The sequence below is a fragment of the Perca flavescens genome, chromosome 3 (assembly GCF_004354835.1).
Source record: "Perca flavescens isolate YP-PL-M2 chromosome 3, PFLA_1.0, whole genome shotgun sequence".
Lineage (NCBI taxonomy): Eukaryota > Metazoa > Chordata > Actinopteri > Perciformes > Percidae > Perca > Perca flavescens.
In genome coordinates this window covers 14,130,592-14,142,551 of record NC_041333.1, presented here as the reverse complement: position 1 = coordinate 14,142,551, position 11,960 = coordinate 14,130,592, and the positions used below count along the sequence as shown (strand labels likewise).

At 37.6% G+C, this 11,960-nt stretch overlaps 1 protein-coding gene across 1 annotated transcript; it reads right to left on the bottom strand.

Moving 5' to 3' along the window:
- Window positions 1-7,140: 7,140 nt before the first annotated feature.
- LOC114552852 (succinate receptor 1-like) lies at window positions 7,141-8,480 on the bottom strand. The gene is made up of 2 exons (XM_028573949.1): window positions 8,355-8,480; window positions 7,141-8,085 (listed from the first exon to the last, which is right to left on the bottom strand). The coding sequence occupies exons 1-2, from the start codon at window positions 8,478-8,480 to the stop codon at window positions 7,141-7,143; spliced, it is 1,071 nt and encodes a 356-aa protein (XP_028429750.1).
- Window positions 8,481-11,960: the final 3,480 nt, after the last annotated feature.

Here is an 11,960-nt window from a genome sequence, read left to right as displayed (position 1 = left end):
GTGGGTGAGCAAGGGGCCAGCTGGGCAAGCAAAGACAAGCAAGTGTTTCCAACAGGACTGATGACATCTAGGGCCTGAGGCTATGAAACAGGAGCTCACCAGGTGTTGTGCTGGAAATTAATTAATTTTGACTTTAATGGAAGGTGAGCTCACCTCTTTCACAACAAGCCACTCACATTTTTGGGCAAGACTACAGCAAAGTTTAATTTGTTTTATTTTCTTTTGCAACATTGTTGAGTGTTCAAGATAAATAATAAAGCAAATCAAAAGTCATGTACCAGCTTCACTTAGTTTGATATTGGAGAGCCTTAAAATGTCAACTATACCTATGTTACAGTATATATTTTTTAAGTTGTGTGCTTACACTATCCCAAATGTTTCCAACAATTGTTAAACCTAGAAAAATCTGTAATTTTAATAATTCAATTCAATTCAATTTTATTTATAGTATCAAATCATAACATAGGTTATCTCGAGACACTTTACAGATAGAGTAGGTCTAGATCACACTCTATAATTTACAAGGCCCAACAATTCCAACAATTACAGTAATTCCCTCAAGAGCAAGCAGTGCAACAGTGGCGAGGAAAAACTCCCTCTTGGGAAGAAACCTCGGACAGACCCAGGCTCTTGGTAGGCCGGTTGGGGGTGTGATGAACAGTGGCAATAGTAGTCACATTAATAATGGAAGAGTGACTGGATGTAGCGGGAACCTGCAGGGTTCAGCATGAAGCAGCATGACATTGCAGGGCACCGCTGAGCTCAGCAGGGAGTGCAGCAGGACCACGGCGACAGCTGGAACCAGGATCTTGGTGCCAACGTTCTCCAAGGAAATACGCTGGGGGAAAAAACATAACATAATATATGACATAGTGTGTCATTTGGTCGCCTGTCAATAGCTTCATATAACCTTTGACCCGTCTAGTTGCTCTAACCTCCGGCAAAACATAGGAAACCCCAGATGATACTTTTGAGAGTAATTGTAAATCATACAATATTGATCCAACTTATTATAAGTGTCTAATGCTAGAACAAACAAACAAATGACAAAACTATAGGCCTACAGTAATTTTATAAGGGTACAAGAATGTTCAACACCCTCAACATTTATTTTCAGTATTATTGTTTTGACCTCAGATAACAGCACTGGGCTAGTCTCAATCAACAGAAGTACATTTCTGGTATAAAGCCTGACTTCAGATGTCCCTCACCTTCCGCTCTCTGTGTGTTGCCGTTCTCAAAATCCCTTCACTTTGGGAAACAACATCAAACTTTGTGCTTGCAAGCTACACACCGAAAATGGCAAGTTTTGAAGAAAATTTGGATCGTGCAAAAAGGCAGACCTGCAATGGACTAAGTACACACTGGTCTGAACAAATTACGTTTAACGATGTATCCAGCTAATTTAAATAGCTCACGTTACTGTATTGTGTGAACAGTTATATTAATTTAATATTCTAAGTGGGGTTTTCTTTTGCAGGGTGCACATGTTCCACCAAAGCAAGTTCCTTCCTTAAACTATTTTGCAGATCCACCGTTGCTTCGTCCGGAGTTTAGTGCTGCCCAAGATGATTGTGACCAGTAAGGTCTAGCAATGAGAGACTAGTACTAAGCTAACCCAAAATTAAATTCGGAGTGTCTATTTGCACCCCCGGTACGAATAGCCTCGGCCACACAGCTGAGCTATTCTGGCAGTCTGGAGTTCAATTCCCCAGTGGTGTGATTTTGTTTTTTTCATTTTGGATTAGATAATTTGAACGCAATTGCGCAAGTCAGCGCCCGCAAATTAGTTTTTGGTTTAGTTCGAACTAACCTTTAGAAAACCAAAAACTAACGTTCCCCAACTTTCCCTTAGTTAGTGGGGAACGCACATTTTTTTTGCAGGGTGGTAGGGGAAGACTCATGAATATGCCTGCTCTGGTTGGGTTGGTTAGGTTTAGGCAAGAGAAGTGGGATTGGTTATGGTTAGGGTAAGAATGTCAGGGCGATAATATTCCAAAAAGGTGTAATACATGAGTAGTATGGATAACTGTGTGTAAATATATGCCAAGGTACTGTAAATGCACAAGGGTGCAAATAGCATACATTGATATTTGTACCAGATGGGGTATTAATAGAACACATTGCTGTGTGCACCGGCGGGGTACGAATAGCATTCATTTTTAATTTCACCAGGGTACAAATAGCACTTCTAATTGCACCAGGGTACGAATAGCATACACTGCTAATTGTACCAGGGGTGCAAATAGCCTCACCCAATTAAATTTGCTACAGCTGTATTGGTAGTCAACTAATCTAATTCTAAGTAAACTAGCATCTGCCTTGATCTTGATAACTGGTCTGCTACCACCACAAATAGAATCTGAGTAATTGTGTGGGAAAAACTATGGCTATTTCACTAGAACTAGTGCAGTGCCCGTTTGGAGCGCGTGCCTGTTATGAAAGGGTTGATTGCTTGGTTCCCAGTATTTTTTTTTCCCCGCAACTTTTTTAACTATACGTGTGGATCAATCAGTCTCGTCCATTGTAGCCATCACACATCCAGGTAGTGATGTGGCCCGGGCAAGGGTGGGAGGAAAGGAGCCTGGTTCAGCTTGCTGGAGAAGCCGCTACAGCTGAGATTGTATTTGCATGGAGGGTAGACAGCAATCAGTTTATGGCCGATAACCACTTTTTGACATAGACGGTGAACCGCAGTTACACACAGACACACACACTGACTCACTCCAAGGAGGAAATTGGGGTTCATTGTCTTGCTCAAGGACACTTTGACATGCTGCCAGAGTCAGGGAATCGAACCGCCTATCTTTTTGTTGAAGGACAACACTCTATCTCATAGTACACCGGTTGGTCAAGGACCACCAAGTGTTTTCACCGGAGAAGTGCTTGTAGCTCAACCTATTTTTCTGATTGTACCACATTCTTATCCTTTATTTCATTTTGATTACTCTGTTGTGTTCCAAATCACATTTATTTATGTTTCTTACATCCTTACATTATCAGTAAATTTCAACATTTATACTTCAATCAATCAATCAACATTTATTTATATAGCACTTTACAGCAACCAGCAGGTATCCAAAGTGCTTTACATCAGGAACCAAGAATAAAACAACATATCATACAATAAAAAGAATGAAACATAGAAAACAGTAAAATCAGAAATGGTTACATAGAAACAGGAGAGGGAAACTGTTACACCGCTACTACATATTAAAAGCCATTTTAAACAAATAGGTTTTGATTATTAAGAAAGTTTTGTGAAAGCCACAACTTAATATCATTAATAACACAAAGCAGGGAGTTTAGTGCAACACTCGCTTTCATAGGCAAATAAATTTGTAAATCATCTGCATAACAATGAAATGACAGGTTGTGCTTGCCTAAAATAGCCCCTAAAGGCAACATATATAAAGAAAACAGGATGGGGCCAAGAATTGAACCCTGAGGTATTCTTATTGTCAACTCTGTTTTTATTCTTAATATGTTAAGTGTTGTACTTTGAGAGCAAAGATTACCAGAGTCAAATTCCTTGTTTGTCTACACAAACCTGGCCAATAAAGCTGATTCTGAGTCTGAAAAGCCGCTGTGAGGTCCAATATATATACCTGTATCTCTTCTTTTGTATTTACGTATGCATTCATATTTAGGGGCAGAGCAGCGAAGCTGCGTGAACCCTATTGTATTTGCCTGTATTATTCTTCTTCCTAAGAAACCCATGTTCCCAAACTTTGCACACAAGTCCAGTCCTATGCCAAACGCAATCAGTGCGGTATGTGTGCTAATTGTCCTGATGAAATTCATAACAAATCAGCTGTACATGCTACAACATTAACTTAACTAACTTATGCCAAACTGTAGCCCCAATAGAGCATAAACTGTACTCTGCTATTACCTGGTGGCAATTTTACTTCTAGCAAAAAATGTAAAACTTCTTAAACCTATCTCCTCCCACATTTTTGTTTCAATTGACACCAAATTTGGGCAACTTCATCTCCAGACTGTCCTCTACCAATTTGTCATTCAGATTTTTGATAGATCAAAAATTGACCAGGTCCGTCTGTCCAGGTGCAGTTTAGGAAAATCATGTTATTAAGTCAACCCAGGCTGACTCAATAAAATATAACTTCAATATCTATGGCAATAGCTCACTGAGCTCAGCATTTGCCTACAGACCCAAAGATTGCGAGTTCAAAGCTCAGCGTTCAAAATGTTGCGTCTTATACAAAATCAGCCATTGTTCTTTGAACACCTTACCTGCGAGTTTAAACTGCTTGGTCCTGACCACTGCTGCGGAGCAGCTATAATTATATTTATTAATAATAATAATAATAATAATAATTTATACTTTATTAATCCCACAAGGGGAAACTACAATGTTTTCACTCTGTTGTTATTACATATACATTAATGTATGTTTGTTTTATTGCCTTACTTTACGTCTTTGAGAATTGTGCTTTCAAAGTATTGGCAAAATCACTTTTCAAAAGTTTATTCTACTTTTTAATAATAAATGAAAAAAATTATAGTAATATACATAATCATCATCTTCATCCCCTGCATCATGTCTAACATAAGCTGTAGCTTTTCAGCAATTGCACAATAACGCCAAGAGATGGTTGTCCAAGTTATTACCATGCTTTATAGTTTACAGAGCAATGACTAGTGTGTGATGGTGTGTGTGTGTGCCTGTATCTATCCTTGTATATAACGACATTGTGGCGACAAAAATACGTTCACAGTGTTAACCATTAGATTAGCATATCCATAGTTTGATCATGTAGAAAGGATAGAATTGTTCGTGCAGTATTCATGAGAACTAGCCATCCCTGTTTGCACACTTGTTGTGCCTTTAAATGCAATAGAATATATTTTATTTCAGAATGGAAGTAGAATTGTGTAGATCTAGAAAAGATATCTTATTACTAATATTTACCTATTTCAATCGCTTTTAAATCTGACTTAAACATTGTAAAATGCATTAACATTTTTAAGTTAAACCAAAGCCAGTCAAGGTAGATTTATTTTCACAATTAATTTTGAGTCGCAGACTAATGATGTTAACTCATTTTATTGTTCACATACTGTAAACATTGTATTGCCACAACATTATCACTGCATAGAATAAGTATTTTCTTTAAGAAACCATAAGTTTAACATACAGCAACCTACCTAAAAACCTCTATAAAGCCCTCTGTAATGCCCTTGTTGCCTCAATGGTCACAGTTGTCTGAATTGTAATATCTTCCCACAAAAATATCCCCTGAGGATGTCACATTAAATTTAGAATAGAGCTTTAGGTTTTGTATTATCCTCACATAAACTTTCCTGCTGCGCTTCTTATTGGTTCTGTTGCAATACAACTACTCTAGCTTTTATATTAAAACTTTAAATGCTTATTTTCTTTGCTCATTCCAGCAGAGATGCCAGTGTAAATGAAATGAGGGATTAAGCATGGTGTGATTAGTCATGGCTGAAAGAAAGCACTTGACGCTATCTGTTGTATTAAAGCCCGATTAAGTTATGTGTGTTTGATGAAAGATCATTGACTTGATATTGAGTCCAATATTAAGGAGGCTTTCATGGAATCAATTCTAGAAATTGACATTAGAATGGAAGTATATATTAAAAGGTTTCAATACATGAGACCAACCAACACTATAAACAAGCTTTATTGAAATATGTTGTGTCCTAACAAGAGGCTATATGAACATACTGCAACACCATTTCCACAGTGGAAGTTTTTTTCAAGATGGGGATGGAATGATTTTAATTCATAAACCATAAACCATAGGACACTGCTCATTTTACATTGCTTTTACTGTAATGGAATTGAAATTCAACACTTTTCATTTGAAATCTATCTAAAGTATGACTTAATTATGGTGCTGATGAAAAGCCCATACATCCAAATAGTAAGAGGTGGCTGATCAGCTTTGCATTGAAATTTTAGTCTTCAGTCAAAAAATACAAAACACCTGATCACCCTTTTATTTAAAAGATAAATTCTTCTATTCATCTCCCAATATATTTTTTATTTTCTCACAACTAACCTCCCAATAGAAAATAAAAGTAGCAGCCCTTAATTATTAGTTGAGTTAAGTTATATTTTATTACATTTAAAATTAACACCCTAAAAGGCAGACTGTAATGCACTAACATCCCAAAAATAGTAGTACAAATGATAAAACATCCACCTCCAGTTTCATCTGACTAAATACAGATACGAATACAAACAGCAACCAGTCTGCACATACATACTCATGCTTAAACAGTGCATTAATATAAAAATAAGCTCTGGCCTTTAACTGAATTATTATGTTTATCAGTTATTTCATGTTACTTTACTTTGTAAACATGAAAGCTAACTTTGCATCATTTCCTTTATGTCTTTTATGACATATAATCAGGCTTGGGGAGAATAGACTACATGGGAATGTAACTCTATTTTGATAGTTACAAACAAAAAAGACACAATCATATTACCGATACATTTAGTAAAAATGGGGATTATTAGCAGGATTACATCTTAAAATAAAGAATGATATACTACTATGCACATGCGGACACATTAGAACACTTCACAAACCTCACACAACACCATTCTGTTCTTGAGTGAAATCAGAGCTACAGCTTCATTATCACTGCCTTTAACGTTAGTAATAAAAAAGGCTTTTTCTAAGCAGAAAAGTGGCACATCACCACAGTACAGTGAGAGTTATGCCCATATGTACATAGTTACTTTAATATTGTGATACTTATTTGGATGCGATGTAATATACGTGGAAATGGTCACTACGGAAAATTATTCCAACACCACATGAATGCAGCACAAATGCCCCGTGATTCAGATCCGCTCCGAAATTGAATGTGTTTTTCTTTGGCTTCTTTGCTACAACCTTCCACCAAGTTTCATAAAATTGTGCCAGTAGTTTTTACATAATCCTACTGCCACACAAACAAACTAACAAACGGACAAGCCGCACCGAAACCGTAACCTCCATGGTTGGAGGTAATTAAAACACAGCAGAAATAAAGTAAATTATTAAACTAAGAAAATACATGTAAAAATAGAGCTTGTCCATGTGTTTGGTTGCACTATGTTGATGTGTGTCTCATAGGGATATGTGTAGAATGTTTTCAGTCTGGTCCTCTTTGCTGCTCTTTCATTCTGCCCAGCTTTCTGAGCTTGGCAAATAGGAGCTCTCTGAACTTGTCACCCATGAGGAAGTAGAAGACAGGGCCGATGACACTGTGCAAATAGGCCCACGGTCGGGTCAGAATGTACAGGCCCTGTATGTACATCTTTGTACACAGCCCTGCCCAGGCCTCATTAGATGCTATTCTGACATTTCTCAGCACATGGAATGGAGTGTAGAGAACCAGAAACATGACTGCAGCCATTACAACAACCCTCAAAGGCCGCTTGTATGATGTTGTCCTGTTCTGGACAGCCCTTTCCTGGACACGGAGCAGATGTGCAATTTGGTAGGAGAAACCACAAAGTCCAAGCACAGGGAGAAGGTAACCAATCAGGGTTAGTCCCAGGCTGTAGCCCAATGTATTGATGTCTCCTTCCAAGCTGGCAAAATCCCTGCAGCGACTCCAGTTTCCACCCTGGAGGTCATCAATCATCAGTGATATCATTGGAGCAACTTCCACATTGACAGCTAGCCAGCTCAGCCCTGTTACGATCAAGGCTGATTGTGGCCTCAGCAGGTAGTGGTTCCGTGTTGGATATCTTATGAGCAGGAAGCGGTCCATGCTTAGCAAAACCATAAACAGGATGGAAGTGTAAAGATTTACATGCAAAACATAGCGGTTGATAATGCAAGCATAGGGACTGGTCTCTGATTGGTCGTTTGCATAGAGGTACGCGAGACGTGGCAGAGTGCAGAGGAAAATTAGGTCGGAGACAGCCAGGCTGAAGAGGTAAATGTTGCAGCTCTGCCACTGCTGCAAACAAAATATGTAACCAAGTACAACCACAAAATTGCCAGGAAAACCAATGCAGAACTCGATGCCATAAGACGGTGACAGGAAGTACCGCAGGAGCATGTCAGGGATCTTTGTACAAGGTGGCACCTGGAGAGAAGAGGGGAGTGGAGGACAGAACAGAACAAAAGAGGACAAAATAGAGAATGAAGAATAGAGGAATAGAGAGGGGCACAGAAGGGAAGTAAGAGGGAAAGGAGAGAAAATGTAACAAATGTGAAACGTGAGTAATAATAGAAACAAAGTTCTATGACTTGGAATTGTGACAATTTTCAAGATTCAATAGGAAGAATGTTTAGGTTCAGAGGCTAACACATTCAGCACAACATCAATATTGTATGTGTTAGTATAAGACTTACCATGCTGTAGTTGCTGGTAGCCTGGGTATAGAGTGCGGCCATGAGCAGGTGCAGCCACGACAGTATCTGTACACTGGAAACAGTAAACACTGTGCTCTGGTGGTTCTGGTGCCTCTTATATGACATGGCTGAGAAAACACACAGTTGTTGTCATTTGCATATAAGATGATAGAAATCAAAGAAAACTTCCCAGAAGACTTGATAGGTTACTAGTTCAGTTATTAGTAAAAACTGCCCACCCATGCTTTGCCTAGTTACCTTATTTGATTTGATTTGATTTGATTTGATTTGATTTGATTTGATTTGATTGGCTGGCGTTTGTGTTAAATGTCTGATAGACATTTTTACTTTTCAACCAAATTTAACCTGTGATCTGCTGTTCCAACAGTTATTTCAATCTTTTGTATTTGTTTTAGAAAAAAAAGATCATGGTTTCATGCATTCTCTATTTCAGATTTGTATTTAATTATGTATTTCATCCAATTACAATGCAATAAATCTAGCATAATTACAAGTTCTAACAGCAGTGGCATAGCAACAAGTAGAAACATATTTTATATTTATCTGGGTCCATACTGTCAGTGAAACAGCATTGCGTTCAGTGATTGTGGCATTGCAAGAGTGCAACACATGAATCAACCAGCAGATAAGTCAATATTTATTGTTTTTAATCAGAATAAGCTGGTGCAGGATGGAGCTGTCCGGCTGCTAACTGATTTCTTCATGAAGCCTCATCCACTTAAAGTGTTCCAACAACACCATCTAAAATGTTGGTCCAAATAAGTTAAGCTGCAAGTCTTATTTTGCTCTGATGAAAGCGATGAGTTTTAAAGCAACCAATAGAGCCTCCATCTATGCACTTAGACACACACTATCTTTGTTTTTACTTCACTGATAACAGACTTTGATGCAAACTCTTTAATATTGCTTTACAGAATATGTTTAGTTTACACTTTACAATATGTGCTATATGTGTACAAACAGCAATTTGAAGGTAAAATGTGAAATGGAATGATGAAAAAGAGAATTATCAATCCCTTTCGAAACTGTATTTTAAAGTTGTACTTACAATCTTCCAAGAGCTGAAAACAATATCTTGGTCTCAAAAAAGAAAGAAAAACCGAACTGCAAAAAAAAGCACAAAAATAAAATGTGGTTGTTTCAGGTTAAACTGACAAAAGCCACAAGACTTTTTAAAAACATTTATTGGTAGCATTATTTTTTCTTGAGGCTAGCTATCCAAGCAGCCATTTTGGGCTTCACTTGTCTTTTACTTCCAATATTTCTTTTCTTTCCTCTGCTTACTAGAATCGTCCTTCTTCAGGGAAATGTAGAACATTGTAAAATGTAAAGAAATTATTAGTTTTGAGCAGTGTTAATGCAGTGTTCCCTCCAGTAGCGATTGATTTTTAATCTGACAATTTCTCTAAATTTAAGGGGTTTTATACTGCTTCTTTTTGGGTGTTTGGTGTTTTAAGCCCCCAACGTCGTCTTCCAGGCAGCGGTGCCTTGAAGGCACTAGGATTAGGCAATGGTTAGGGTTAGGGTTAAGAATAGGGTTAGGTGCCTTGAAGTCAACGGTCGCAGCGCTGCCTTGAAGTCGACATTGGGGGCTTAAAACACCATCAAGCTTCTTTTTGTCTCTATTTGGAAATTCTCTGTTGATGACAGTGTCCGCAAGATAAGATAAGAAAATAAACTAATGACTCAATCACTCTATTTCTCGTAAACTAGCAATTAATTTCCGTCCTTGTTACTTTCCACGGGCAATTTCCAGGTTCCTTATTTATTTCAGTCAACACGAACGCCTTTAGTTCCTGTGTTGGCCTCACACGTCTTAAATTAAATCTTAGATTAGTTTGTCATGTACTCTATGCAGCATTGTGATTCATTTTTGGGTAGCACTGTTGCCATACCGCTTGAGTCAGAAAGTCGCTGTCTTTCTGCATACATGTTGTGAACTACTTAAAGCATAAGATCAAAGTGCGTAAATTGCTAGTTGGTCTTTCAAGGCTTTGAAAGAAATATTTTAATCTGCTGCAGGGGCACCTTTTCTTTTTTTGTTGATTTCCATAACCTTGCCTTAAAAATAAACTAGGTGTCATTCACCCATTCAGATTAAAGATTTTGAAAATACTTTGTTAATAGTATGGGCACATACATCAATTAACAACTAAAATATTTTACTGGGCAGTAAATATTTTTTATCGGGTAAATGGGAGATATTTTGGCTTGAAAAAGTGGTCCTGGATATAGTTAGAAAAGAGTCTTTGCATTGCAGCATTATGTCATCTGCATCAAATGATATTTGGGCAGCACATTCTTTAGCATTGAAAAGACCAGTGATATCATTCAAATGCATGGAGTGAAATGTGCAGCAAAAATTAAACTAAGCCCAGGTCTGAAAATAAAGGTAATATAAACTGTTTGCTCTACAAACACTTAACATTTTGTCACTCACATTTTGTCCGTCTATAAGAGAAAGTGTATTTGGACAATGTGCTGACAAATATGAAGTGTTGATTCATGCCTAGTTCTTTCTTTGTAAGTGCTTGAACTAGCATTTTTCTATGAAGGGGATGAGTCAGGGCTAGGTTTAACTAATTGTATGGGTTCTTAGACCTTTACTGGCTTATTAGAGGAATTTGTTAATGTGACAATGACGATTGAGGATGTAGCTTTCTTAACTAATCTCAACAACTAATCTTTAATCAGTGTGGAAGTGTATATCTGTTGATGTAGTCCAAACCTGATCCTCTTCTTGACTGTCTGACATAGAATTGGTGTCTGTAATTCTAATCCTTTTAAATTGAACATGGTGTTTTGACATGCTGATTATAAACATCTGAGAAATGTTTATATGCTCTCTACACATAAGAAAGCCAATTGTTCCAAACTGAGACGGATCTGTAGAAATCCGATGGAATCGCATTTCAAACTACTTCCAAATGTGGCTTGGATCGGACTTTGCAAAAATTTCATTTCATTTGTATTTTTGCTGTCCAGATTTTCTAAAATCAATCTGGATACCATCTGGATATGCCAAAAAACGGATTTGGGCTGTCAGTCTGAACAAGGCCTTATTCACTTTGCTTTGGATCACTGGAGCACAAAACACAAAACTATACTACAGTGTTGACTTTCATTTTCAAGCTATATATCAAAGCGCCTTTCCTGTGGTTGTATAACACATCTTGATCATGTTGGTTCTAATAGGGAGCCTACAGTATATTTTGGCAACAAAGCTTACACTGTTGGTCAGCCTTAGCAAAGCACATGATCTACTGCTGAGAGACATGTGAGACAAAGTCAGGGTAGTGCTATTTATATTTACCTTACCCTACAGAGACAGTAAGCTATGTATAATAGAATGGTCATGTCTTCAAATAACCCAGCCTGGGACTGACAGTGGTTTGTTTGGTTATATTATTCTGGGATCAAAAGTAATCTTTCTGCATTCCTGTGTTTAAGTAGTGTTTGGATTTGTTCTAGTGAAGGCCGACAGTGGGGCAATGATGCAAAATCAAGTCAAGTATGTTTAATACTGACTTTGGTAAGGTTACGTTAAAGTGTTAAAGTATCTTTTGGTTTATATGATTTATAAAG

Excerpts from the sequence above, each read along its gene's own strand:
- LOC114552852 (XM_028573949.1), bottom strand. The coding sequence starts at position 8,480 with ATGTCATATAAGAGGCACCAGAACCACCAGAGCACAGTGTTTACTGTT. Across the intron at positions 8,086-8,354 it reads CTACCAGCAACTACAGCATG|GTGCCACCTTGTACAAAGAT; the intron begins GTAAGTCTTATA and ends TCTTCTCTCCAG.